Here is a 14,332-nt window from a genome sequence, read left to right on the forward strand (position 1 = left end):
GGGAGTGGGAGAGGGAGAAGCAGTCTTCCCGCATAGCAGGGAGCCCAACTGGGGCTCAATCCCAGGACCCTGGGATCCTGACCTGAGCCAAAGGCAGATGCTTAACGACTGAGTTACCCAGGCACCCTAAAAATTAATGTGTTTTAAATGTGCACTCATTTTGAATACTCTAAAAATATGCATTACTGCCTCTCCTAATACAAAGGTTTGTGAGCTTCTAGAATTTTCTTTATTTGACTGATCTCTTTCTTTCCTTTTTTAATCTCCATGAAATATGTCTTCTGCCCTTTCCATTCTATGGAAATGACTCTCCTTGAAGTTACCATTGCTAGTAGTCTGTTATTGATAGTCAAGGAATATTTAGATTCTTTTCTTGTTTTATATTCCATTTTGTTTTCCTAGTTTTCTTTCTTACATTTTAATGTTCCTCTTATCTGTAATTCCATAAATCTACATTGCTGCCTCTTTCTTACATTGCTACTTACCAGTTGTACATTTATATTTGATCTTAATCTTGGCCCCAGCCTTGTAAGAAATTGGGCCTCCCTGGGGCACCTGGGTGGCTCAGTCAGTTAAGCATCCAACTCTTGCTTTTGGTTCAGGTCATGATCTCAGCATCATAGAATCAAGCCCTGCGTTGGGTTCCTCACTCAGCATGAAGTGTGCTTGTCTCTCTCCTTCTGCTTCTCCTCCCCACACTCTCTCTCAAATAAATAAATAAATAAATAAATAAATAAAATTTTGAAAAAAGAAATTGGGCCTCCCTTTTGTAGGAAAGAGGGTGTTGCCTCTGAATAAACTATACTTTTAAAAATCTCAGGGTTCCATGCCCAAATTAATTCAGACAACATGCCCCTAACATCTTATTCTTAAGTAAAGATCAGTGTGTAAATGAAGATGATTCTATTTGCCACTCTAGCAGAGCACAACATAAACCGTAAATGTCTTTAAATCCTTTGGTTCTGCTTAGGAAACAAGGGAGCACTGAGGGGTTTAAGGAAGAGTAAAAAAAAATATATGGCTGCCAATTTACTAAGCTCTGCAAAGTCCAGAGCCTTCTGGTGAGCCTCGGCCTTATTTTTCACAAACCCTGATCTCTAGAGGTCCTATGGGTATTTGGTTCTTGAAACAAGACTCGCATAATATTTTTTAAAGTTCTCATATATCCAGAAGAATATGTAGCCTTCTTAAAAGTAAGTTCATTTTCTATGCACTTTTGGATTTTTAACTGTAAGCCATTTTAGGGACACATTCATTAATTTAATGATTTCGTACCTAGGTTAAACAAAATATATTTACCCCAGAACATTTATATATTTAGTATAACCTATACTTTCTTCTTGAACCATTATGGAAGATTTTAGTGTAAGGTTGATCTGTTCTCGACCCCAGTGTTTTCCTACTATTACTGACTGCCTTTAAACAGACTGAATCTCCTTTCTTCTGTCCTCATGCTTCCCAGAAAGTACTATTAATATAGCAAATATCTAGCAGAAGTTGTGAAAGAGATGGGCTCTGGTACCAGCAATGCCAAGCTTTAGGAAGACCTATCTGAACGGAGTCTATAGGAAATAGATTGCAAAGAGAAACAAAGAGAAAGAAACTTGGCTTCATTTCACAAGTTTCCCCAAGGCTATTGCTTTCTTTTATGTATTATCTTTGGAAATGGGTTGAGTCTTATAAGTCAGGCTGACCAGATTCTTAACATGTTTGCTGTCCAACAATTAAGAGAGTAGTTGTTTAATCTTGGACCAGGCAGTTTCCTAATTTGTAAAATGGAGTTAACAATACCTATCTTACAGGATTGTTATAAGAATTAAATGAGTTAAAAAAAATCTGTGTAGGTGTGTTTAGGGCAAGACCTCACACATAATAAGTACTCAGTAATTGACAATTATTATTGTAGTGAAAACTGGGTAAAATACCATAGGGGCACAAAATCCAACCCCTGGCTCACAGAAGGCACTCCATGAATATTACTCATGCCCTTTCTCTTTCACCTCTGGAAGGATCTAGTTGCCCAGTCTAAGTCAGAATAGAATAGCATCTGCATATTCTAAAATCATCCAGAACCATGTGGTCCTGGATCTCACTAAATCTTAGACTAAGCGGATTTATTTATATTCACAAAAAGCAAGTATTCCAGCTTTCTCTCTTCTATCAGACATGGTATCATCATGCTTGCAGTCATTGGAAATAAAGTTAGAAGTCAATTTCTTTTATTCTTGTCTTTCACCTTTCTCTCATATATTCAACCTATCACTGAGCCTTGACATTTTCTCCTTAAAATATCTCTCTTGGATTTTAATTTTTGTAGCCATCATTCACAGCCCAAGTGCAAACTCTTAGCACCTCTTAACTAGATTAGAGTCAGAGTCTCTTGGCTTATCTCCCTAACAGAAGGTACTTTTCCTATAATGCAGGCTGCAAACCACCTCCAGAATCATCTTCTGAAAATACTAGTTTGTTATCATATGCCACCTTCAGCACCCTATAATAGTTCTGTGATAATAAATGCAGCCCTCACTTCCTCCTACCCGACCTGCTTTTCAGTTCCTCAAATATCAGACCCAAGCCTAAGCACATGACGTATATGTTATTCCTTTCTACACACAGCCCCTGCTGTGGATGTGGAGAGCTATTGGCAGTCCCTTGGGCAGCCACGCTTCCCCCTTACCTGTGACTTTTCTGACTCCATCCCCTTGAGTGTACCCCCTTCAATTCTAACTACACCTGAAAAACCAAATTAAGTTCTGTATCTGCCTTGAAATTTTCCTTGACACTAAGAGTTCTCCTTTTTTGAATACTTTCTGTACTTTTATTCCATACCAGAAGGAAAGACTAAATGCTCTCCAGAGGTTTCATGTCTGCATATTAAGGTTGTGCACGCTTTTAGATTACATTGTGATCGAGCTCCTGGTCAAAAATATACATTTTTTTTTCCTCATCACCTAAAATGCTTGACAGAGTATGGAGCTTAGAGGAGGTCCTTGATAAGTTCACTTTAATGACTGATATATTTGTCTTCTTAATGTTAAATATTGAATTTTAAATGCACGTCTTAAATTCTGTTTTTTTAGAAGATCATCCTGTAATACCTAAATCTGTACCAGGCATACAAGTAGGTTTAGACAAATATTAAAGATAAGAACTCATTTTAAACCCTCTTTTTAGTCAGCACTTGTGGCTTCTTGAAATGAAACTAATTTGTCATCTTGTAGATATGAAGTTAAGCTCTTAGGAAACTGAGCTTTATATCCTGTTGCAAATCTAACCACTTAAAAAAATAAAAACAGAAAACTCCTAAGAAGACTGTGAACTATCTTCTAGCATTTATGCAACCATTTTCTTGTGTTTTATAATTCAGTCAGCCAGGCTAAATATCTTCATTGGTTCACTTTTCCTTCTCTTGCTTACATTCTCTGTTCCTAAGATCCCACTGTGAATATGAGTTCATTTCTGCTGAGAGTGTATTTCCTTGACATTCTATTTAAAACAAGTTGTAATTTGCTCCTGGTTGTAGTAAAATGTCCCTGGTGAGGTAGGACTCAGCAAGATAGGAGGGTGATACATTTCATTTAAACTTGACAAAAGAAAGCTTACTATGGCTATGAATTTTTTACTTTTGGTATCATGTAGGGCTAGTCCTTTATTAAAATACTAGGTTATGAATAGGAGTGTTTAAAGGTTTCCAGTGCCTTTCCAATAGGAACATTTATGCTTTAGCAAATGTCTGCATTAAAGCAGCACCCTGAATTTGCAAAATGTTAGAAACAAAAGAATGTATAAGCCAACAATGTTCCTTTAAATCAGGTCACTTAGTTTTTCTTTAGAAGAATGACTTCTGTGTCTTATTTTCCTACAGATACATATGGAAATTTATTTTCTATTTTTTCCTCCTTTGACTTGTTAGATTCCAGTGCTTTCTTCTCAATATAGTACTCCAACTCTTTTCACAACTCCATCCTGTAAAAACACACGCATGCACACACACACATTCACACACATACATGCTCTCACATGTTTTCTTTTTCTGCCTAACTTGAGATCGCTTTTCCCAATAAACATAGATCTGGCTGTAAATTAGGTGCCATTGGAAATTGTCAAAAACTCTGAAATTATTTCCAAGTGTTTAATTCACTTCAAGGAGAAGCTGGTTCATATTTTATGAATTTCCTAGATATGGGACTGATTTGCTTAATACAAAAGAGAATTTCTGTACATACAAAAATAAAATGGCCTAAGGATTTCTATGCCTTACTCTTAAAAAATGCAAAGACACCCATGAATCAAAATAAAAACACTTAAGGTAACAATTTCTTATCTCTGGGGCTCCTTTGGCCATTTTATAGAAGAGGCAGGATTCATCGATGCTCTAGTTTATTTCTATTCTTGATGAGGATTTTTGTCTTTACAGTTTTGCTGATTTGGGATCTGGGTTATCTTTAAGACAATTTTCAGTCTTCAGCATCTTATTGACACTGAAAAGGACTCAGCTGTGTCTTTTTCTTATATGCTTGTCTGTAAAATGTCATGGTGACAAGTTTAAGCAAATTGTTTTTATTGCTAATTATGTTCACTTTTTTCCTTTTTAAAATTGTATTGAAAAATAGTATACTTGCAGAAGAGTATAAATATCCTAAGGGTAGAGCTGAATGAATTTTGCATAAATGAACACCTCATATAATAAGAATCTGATCAAGAAATAAAACATTACCAGTAACCTAAGATTTTGTGTGGGGGGAAGGAAGGAACTTTTAAATTCTATCAGATGGCTTGTATTTTTTGATATTTGCCATTTTTTTTTTTAAAGATTTTATTTATTTATTTGACAGAGAGAGACATAGCGAGAGCAGGAACACAAGCAGGGGGAGTGGGAGAGGGAGAAGCAGGCTTCCCGCGAAGCAGGGAGCCAGATGTGGGGCTCGATCCCAGGATCCTGGGATCATGACCTGAGCCGAAGGCAGACGCTTAACGACTGAGCCACCCAGGCGCCCGATATTTGCCATTTTTAATAGACTTTTTATTCTTATTTTGGAGTAGTTTAGGGTTCACAGCAAAAAATGATCCTCACTTTTTTAAAAAGATTTTATTTATTTATTTACTTAAGAGAGAAGGAGAGAGAGCACGTGAGCGGGGGAGGGAGGAGAGAGAATCTCCAGCAGTCTCTACTCTGAGCAGGGAGCCCGAAGAAGGCTCCAAGTGGGGGGCTCCAAGTGGGGGGCTCCAACTGGGGCTCTGCTCCATCCCATGACCCTGAGATTATGACCTGAGCAAAAACCAAGAGTGGGTCCCTCAACTGACTGAACTACCTAGGCTCCCCAAATAATGTTCACTTTTAATCTTGATAAATAGTAGTGGGAACTCTAAGTTACTTTTTTTGGCTTTCACATTTTGCACTTTGTCTTCAAGTGTGTCTCTGAGCAATATGGTGAATAAACTAGACCAGCTATACAAATTTGTCTTCTAGGTTTTAAAATTAGGAGAATCATCAATAGTTCCCATATGGTGTCCTCCATTTTGACACTTTGGGCTTCATGCAATGTCATGGTGTTGATGGCCACTCAAATATATTTAGCAGCTGTCAGATTCCAGGCTTAAAAAAAAAAGTATAAGGTATCACTGCACATTATTAGTTAATACAGACTTCTGGGGTAGGAGATTTTTCTTGCACCGACTGTCCCTGTTTTACTGATGATCATATGGCTACCAACTTTCTTCTAGACTCTGCTACTTGCCCATGTTCCTGCAGGATTCTGCCTCACAGCTGCCTGCACAAAGCTCAGGGATACAGGCAACGAGACAGGCAAATTAAAAAGGCCCATGCTAGCTTCATTTGGCGCTTATATTCTGAAATCCTCAAACCCAAATATGCAGAGTTACCCCCTATACACATACTCTATTTAGCTCATCAAGTGTGATTCTCTTGGAGTCATTAGTTCTTTCCTTTTGGCTGGAAAACAGGTCTTAAAAAAAAGAAGAAAGAAAGAAAGAAGCTGTCATTAAGTTCATTTGATGTTTGCCATCTCTTCTTACATCTGGTAACCCTCAAATAACCACACAGAAAGGGTAGTTATCCTTTACCATAGTTGCAAATTGTTGGAAACACATGGAATGGAGGCGTGGAGGAGGCTGAAGCCCTCAGAGAGCATATCTGTGGTCAGTGCGGCACTCAGAGGGCCCTGCCTCTCTGTCCTTCAGAGTCACATGTGAGGCTTCACGAACTTCCATCAAGAGGAAAAAGTCAGGACTTTCTCATTCTGTACATGCAAGGATTTTTATTGTAGATCTTGCCTCTACAAATTAGAGGCTTCTTGGAATCTGCATTCTCAGTTTTAGAGGTCCTAAAGGATCAAAAAGCAACAGCCTTTTTGCTGTGAACCCTGGTACAGAAGAGCCTTAAGATTCATCGTTTGTCTTTGGTTTTGGTTCATTTTTCATAGTGATTGATATGTAAGTTTCCTAGGACTGCCATAACAAAATGCCACAAAATGAGTAGCTTAAAACAACAAAGGTTTATTCTTTTTTAGTTCTGGAGGCCAGAAATTTGAAATCACGATGTTAGCAGGGTCATAGTCCATTTGAAGTTTGTCTGGCAGAATGCTTCCTTGCACCTCTGCTGGTTGCCCGCCATCCTTGCTGTTCCTTGGCTTGAGGCCACATCTCCAAATCTCTGCCTCTGTTGCCCCATGGCCTCTTCCCTCCATCTCTGTCCCTCTAGGTCCAGATTTTTCTCTTCTTATGAGGACACCAGTCATTGGATCAGAGCTCCTCTTCATCCAGTAAAACTTCATCTGAACCTGAATACATCTACAGATATCTTATTTCCAAATAAGTTCACATTCACAGGTACCAAGAGTGAGGACTTCACTGTACCTTTTGAGGAATCCATTGTCCATTATGTCCAAATTCCAGAGCCATGATTTATTCTAAGGAAATAGATTAAGTCCAATAAATTAATAATATTTCACCACCAAATTTTCACTCTCCAAATCAGAACATCTATTTATTTAGTTCTTTTGTACATGTGGCTTGAACTTCTTTATCTTTAACACCTCTTGCCTCTTGACATAGATCAGCAGTGCTTGGTAAGAAGATTAAACCACTCTTTTAGAAGTTTACATGTCACTGAGAAACAGCTGCTAACTATGGATGAATATGGAGAGGTTCTTTCATTTCATGTAAAGTGGCCTAATGTGCAGTAATCATTGCCCAAGTAGCCTTAACTCAGGGCAAGGAGTTAGCATGACAGATGTTTTTGATTGGGGGACAACAGAAATACCCCTTCAGGGGAGTTCTATCACCAACAGTAAATCAACACTCTTTAGGGGTTTATGTTTGATTGCTAATTAACTGCTTACTAAGGTAAGCTTGTTTTGAAAATTAATGTAGTCGTGACTTAAATGGAGTGACTTTGGTTCAAAACTGAAAAATGATGCAGCTCCATTTTTGTTTTGAACAAAACATGTTACTTTATTAACATGTATAATTGTTCTAAAGTAGTAATATTTTATATTAAATTGTATATTTTAATAATTGTATATTAAATTAATATGGAGAAATCCCTAGATGCCTTTAGCAAATTTGTATGATTCCAATAATAACTATCACCTCAATTTTAAAAATCACTATTTAATGCACTATGTTATAACACCTTAATTTACACTTGTGACCAAGATGGATAAAAATACCAGTTTAGGTTCATACATGTTGAAAAGTAAATAACACATTATATGATTATACACTAACAATGTAGAGCTGATAAATACAATATAAAGATAAATTTTTATAATCATAATCATCTTCTTATATTTATATCCTGCTCCTACTGAGCTGAATCTCTGGTTACATTTACATATTGAATTACAAAGTTAAAACTAATGATGGGATCAATTATGCCCCATACTGAGCTGTGCACTTTGGAATGACTTTGAGAAAACAGGAGGGTCAAAAAAGAAAAAAAAAAAAAAAGCATCCACAGCGCACAGTGGTTTCAAGATTATGCTAACAGATAAGCAAAGGAAGAGACAATAATTTGTGTTTGTCAAAGAAATCAGGCTTTTATTAGTATAAAACCTAAAGTACATTTTTAATATAAACATTTCTCAGAATTCAAAAATATATAGTCTGGGTCACAGAAGTTGCTGAATGGTGGATTTAAGGTAGATATATAAGGGCAAATGTAACATCATTCCCTTTATGATCCTCTTAATTGTTCTTGGAATTCTTTTGATGTATTTTTAATGCATTTGCTGTATCTCGGTTGAAATATCTGCTCCATATTTGCTGTTGTCATTCCAAATGATAGTGTCTTCTTTCTCTTTCCTAGCTGCATAATAAATGTGCTTCTCATCTCAAACCTGAATGTGACTGCGGACCTTTGAAGGACCATATTTTACCACCCACAACAATCTGTCCAGTAGTACTGGTGAGTTTTTCCTTCTCATCATTCTGCTCTAACTTGGTGTTTTTATGACAAACTGGTACTCTATACCACTAAATGCTCCCAGGGCTGATTTTCCATTGATCAAGGCAGCGCTCTATAGATCTAAAATACCTCATTACTGCCGAGTAGACACTTTGCCCACTATATTTCCTTTTTTCTTCATGGCACAATAAACGTTTTAGTAAGGTATGCTCTAACTGAAGCTGACTCAGGCTTTACCACTTAGTCATGCTGTACTTACCCTAAATTGTATAGGCAGAACACTTCTACATTTTACATGTTTTATAGATCTAGCTTCCCAGAATAATGAAGTTGTTCTTACGGGCAGTTTTGCTGGGGATGCACATTATATATCTGCAATGTTGAGTTCTCCTATCTGGGTCAGAGGCTACCTACAATGAGGACACATATGCTAAAGAAAGTTATGTACTGCCATTAGGTGTATTTTATTTTTTATTACTGAACAATAAATTTAACCACCTGCAAAATACTTAATTAAATAAATATGTAAGTGGGAAATGCATAACTAAGTCAGCCCAGAGAAGAGCAAACCTTGACAGAAGGAGAAGTAGATATTCAAAGGTAATATTCATATTACATTTTGAAATCCAAATTGTTTCTTAAGTGAAACACTTATTTTACAAAACAAACTATTTTATATCCCTAATGCAGTTTGCATTTTTAAAAATGACATGGAAATTAAGTGGCTGGAACTTTAGCTTGATATAATAAAAATACAACAACTAAGAAATGTTAGACAAATACTTTTCTAAAGGTCAACCTAGAAATTAATCAAATTACTCAATTTGCACCCACTTATGATTCATTTTGTAATTATCTGTAAAATACTGGTTGTATTTTAAATGTCTTTATTTAAAAATTATTTAAAACTCTTCATTTTCTCAAACTACAAATATAGAGCAAAAGAAAATACCTCCGCATTGCTGAGGATAGCAATAACTAATTCTAAGTTTCCTTTTTTCATGCGAGATTCATAAGACATCCTGGAGTAAATAAGATTAATTAAAAATAATGAATGCCATATAAAAATACTTTACATTTTAGATGAATTTGGGTGTTATTTTATTCTTTCATAGTGTTGTCTTAAAGAGAAAGGACTTGTACAGTTTTTACATGTTTACATTCTTTTTAAAATTATAGTAATTTTACTAGTTTTGATGCAACCTTGATCTCAGATTTTAACCCTAGAAAGAAATTCATCATGCTGCCCTACCATCTAGCTGCCTGTGTAAAACCCTACTCAGTTCATTGAACCAGGGGACTACACTTATGTCAACCTCTGGTCACATAAAGTCAAGCATGAATTGCATTCTTTTTATTTCTCTATCTTTTCTTTCTTTGAGAGAATCAAAGGTAAAGAACATGTGTTACATGAATATTCTTATCTTCTAATGATTGTACAAAACCCTCTCTTTTTTTTTTTTTTAGATACTCTTGATTCTGAAGATTTATTTTCAAACATTAAATCTTCCTACAGTTTTAATCATGATTTGCATCTCAGCATTTGCTCTTTTATCATTTCCTTGGTACTACCTACTCTATAATATTTGGCACTATTGACTACTTCATCCTTCATGAATGCCTACCTGTCACTGACTGCCATTATACCACACTCTCCTGGGCTTTCTTCTGTTTGTCTGGATACTTCCTTTTTATCTTTCCTGGCTTTCATGACTTCATCCTGCTCCATGCCAGTGCATCCCTTTGCTCAACCCTCATATGTCACAGCTTTTCACTCTTAACATTCTTCCCAGTGGGATCTTGTTTATTTAGTTGACTTCATTATTATGTTAATTTATATTCAGTTCATCCTCCATCCATAGGTTTGCATCTCAAACCTATAAAGCTGCAATTTGAAGGTCCCATGCTGTCTTACATGCCCACTATATTATCATTATTCAATGTGCTAATGGTAGCTCATATATAGAGAGCACATATACCATACCAGCTACTATGCTAAACATATTCATTCATTAATTCAGCAGGTATTTATTGAGTGTCTAGTTGATGCCAAATAGTATTATAGGTAGGGGGGTAAAATGGTAAAAGCTAAATTAAATCTTTGCTTTTGTGGAGTGTTCATTCCAGCAATAAACAATGAAGTAAGAAAATTATTTCGTACCTGGTTGTACTTTAAATATAAAGGACAAAATTGAAGCAAAAAGAGAAGAAATGTGGGGCTGTAGTTATGAAAGGGGTAGTCAAGAAAGTTCACTAAGGGGATAGTTGAATGAACAGGTGAAGAATGTGTGGGAGTCACCCACATGACTCTCTGGGGATGTAACTTCACAGAGGAGTCACCAAGGATGGACAAGTAAAGACTCAGAGGCAGGAGAAAACTATCCTATCTGAAGGGTATCAAGGAGATTAATGGCTGGGCCTAAGTGAAAAGGAGGAGGAATAGTAAAGGAGAAGGTCAAAGATGTCATAAAATTTTCATACCCTGTAGGGCAATTTAGGCCACTGTAAGGTCTTTAGCTTTTATTCCAAGTGAGGTTGGAAGCTGTTAGAGGATTTTGACCAGAAAAGGGAATGATCTGACTTACATCTTAATTTAATTTATTTTATTTTATTTTTTTAATACCTATGTATTTTTTAAATTATTAACATATAATGTATTTTTTGTTTCAGGGGTACATTTTAAAAAGAACAATGTAATTGTTGAGGGGACAGCAATGAACAAAACATATGTGACACTTCTCTTTTCTCAGAGAATTAGGAACCTGGGATGTTGCTGAGAGCAAGGATGGTATAAAATGTTTGAGAAGTTTGAGGATTGGGAAGAAGTCACACAACAGGCACTGAGGAAAGTGGGAGCTTAATGGATCAAGGAAATACCATTTGTTTGGCAGGGAGTAGTGAGCAGCCACTTGTTTATCATCATAAACTTAGAATAAAACCAGTAAGCTTGGATGAGTATATTTCTCTGGTCACATTCAGTCATATTTCTCCAGTTCTATTCTAGTTCCAGGAGTAGAATAGGCATAGCCTAGCCTTAAGGAGACTGTTTTTGCTAAATATGATAAAAAGAGAGAGTAGCCAGGGAGTTCAGGGTATATGCAATAGAGTGAGTGTAAGGGTTGACCATGGAATTTAAGCTGGGAGGTGAGGGAAGTAAGGACATGAAGAGGGAGGTACAATAATGGGTGTTAGGAAGATTAAGTTGTAGATCATAGTTGAATCCAAGATTGTTGAAATCAAGGTTATCGGTGTCAGGTTGTGAGAGTGAGTGGGGTAGCAAACTGAGATTATGAAGGGGTTGTGGTCACTGGTAATGACACATATGAATTTGTTTAATCCTCAGAATGATACCATAAGATAAATATTATAACTATCTCCATTTTATTTATGAGTAAACTGAGAAACAGAGAGGTTAATAAATTTCCTGCGTCACATGGCTATGAGGTGACAGACCAGAATTGGAACCCAAGAAGTATCACTCCAAAACTCATACACTGAACTCATCATTCTCACCCTTTCTCCAAATCCCCAAACAGGTCCTCTCCCTGTCCTGTTTGTCTTATCTTGGTGACTAGAACATTCATATCCTAACCTTCCCAAGACAGAAACCTAAGAATTAGCATTGATGACTCATCGTAAATATCAGATTAATCACTGGGCAGCCTATTCTAATGTTCTCAATCCTTTTTCTTTTCTTCAGCCCAACTGTAACTGCCTCACATGTCACCATCACAAATCATTCTCCAGGATTGTCCTAATGGTATCCTTACTGAATTGCCTCCATTCCATACGTTCTTCATTCTGTGGAAGCAGAATGGATCCACTTGCCAAAATGCAATCTAGTATTTTCCTGCTTAAATATTTGAACATATTTAAAATAAGTAAATATCCAGTAATTCTCTATTTGAATTCCAATTTATCTAGCATGTTAAGCAAGGCTCTAACTAGATCAACTCACCTACACCCTCATATGCCAGTTGCACCCTAGAAATCAAGGATAATTGGAACTACTGTAGTTCTCTTAAGTACACCCACTTTCTAAAGCTTTTGGAGTTTTGTATATGTTAATAAATCAGCCTGAATCTCTTTACTTTAAAATTTCCCCTACCTTGCTAAGTAGAAATTAAAGGTTACTTTTTTAGCCTGGAATAAATACTCATACTACTATTGGACCCGTTAACTATTGAAATACTAATAATATAAAGGAATTATGCAGTTGTTCTGCCCACATAATTGCTTAATCTGTTCTGACTGATGGGCTCTGAGACTTTTTAATTTGTAAACTCTCATTTGACATCCCAGGAATAACTCCACACCATATCACCCATTGTAAATTTTTAACTTTTGTTTAAAGAATATCATTAGTTTTCACAAATAATATAATCCTGTTTTCCTTTTTATTTTTCAATAACAATTTCCTTCTTAAAAATTATGAGTCCCATTTTCTCATGCTGATGTTCTTGAAGAAGAGCAGGTGAGGTTCAGAATCACTGCAGGATGGACATGAATAGAATAAATCTATCTCTATTCTAGGAAATATAAAATGAAGAACTTAAGATACCTATTTTTATTGAGATTTTTTTTTTCCCTTTGCCTTGACTATATAGTCAGGAATTAGCTGTTGAATGAGTGACACAAACTTAATACGGAGCTTAATTCCTGGATGAAGCATCTAAATAACACACTACAAGGTCAAGGTCCACAGCAGCAGTCTTTTGATATTTTAGAACATCTTTTTAGGTGTTATTTATCTTTTAAGAAATCCTGCATCACATTTCTCAGCCTCCCAATTGCTCCCCAGCACTTGTTATTAACTTCAAGTTAATGATTCAGGAGATATGTGCTCACTTGTTATGGAGATTAGCAAGGTAAGCACCTTCTTTGCACTGATGACACACTTTTATTGGCATATACTACCAACGGCTTCCACACATAATTGGTCTTGATAGTGCCTATTGCCATAAAAATGGATTGAAACCAACTACTCCGAAATTAAAATTGAAATGTGACCAGTGAGTCTAGACATCAGATATAATCACTGTTTTCTGGAATTGCAGTTAATCTCTGGCATATTTCGAGAGTATTATAAAAAAACCATATTGCTTAAAATTTATGTAATTTAGAGATTTTTGTCAAGATACTCCTATGACTGTGTTTGAATACTTATAATGCTTTCTTTGAAAAATCTTCCAGCAAAAATGATGACACTCATGGTCCATTTACTGTCATATCGAAGAAAATTCAGAACTGTTTACAAAGGCAGATTTCTTGAAGGCCTTCCCTCATCCTGCCTCCAAACAAATGTAAAGTGATTCCAATCTATTCAATGGGGACTCTTGATAAACAACTTAATTTCCATAAAAGGCCATTAATCCTTCCCACTTGATTGTTAAAATGAATATTTCTCCTTTGAATGGAATCTATTAAAAAATATATTCTTGATTCTCCTTGTAGATTGAACTTGGAAATTTCTGTTGTCCAATCTCAAAGTGACAATGCAAAAAATTGTAATAATTTCATGTAGAACATGGCCTGATAAGCATGAAACGCACCTTTTATGTTCTCTTATGTTCTACATTTTACCCCCAACCAAAGACAGACTTGGTCCATTTGTTTTAGTCCCTTACTGAATTGCTTTAGTTTTATTCGGACTCACCATTATGTCATTAACCTACATTGAAAGACATTTTAAAAGTCATATAGGACTCGTTGTTGTAACAACAAAAGCTATGTTTTTAGAGATGCCTTCATTACCTAACAGTAATCCTTCTCAATTCTCTTTATTGTGGTTTGTTATCTTTTGTACCCTATCAATCCTATTACTGTTATGGGTTTTTTTAAATTATATATTATTACATATTTATTATTTGCGCACACACACACACACACACACACACGTTAGCC

General features: G+C 36.0%; 1 protein-coding gene across 1 annotated transcript in view; it reads left to right on the plus strand.

The window, feature by feature from the left end:
• The window catches only part of DGKB (diacylglycerol kinase beta), a 480,803-nt gene that overhangs the window by 195,435 nt on the left and 271,036 nt on the right, over positions 1-14,332 (plus strand). Inside the window, exon 12 of the mRNA XM_081800920.1 lies at positions 8,330-8,428. Coding sequence (XP_081657046.1) covers positions 8,330-8,428 — 99 coding nt within the window. The remainder of the gene's footprint in view (positions 1-8,329; positions 8,429-14,332) is intronic.

Source organism: Leptonychotes weddellii, chromosome 12 (genome assembly GCF_054177405.1).
Source record: "Leptonychotes weddellii isolate Sample4059 chromosome 12, ASM5417740v2, whole genome shotgun sequence".
NCBI lineage: Eukaryota > Metazoa > Chordata > Mammalia > Carnivora > Phocidae > Leptonychotes > Leptonychotes weddellii.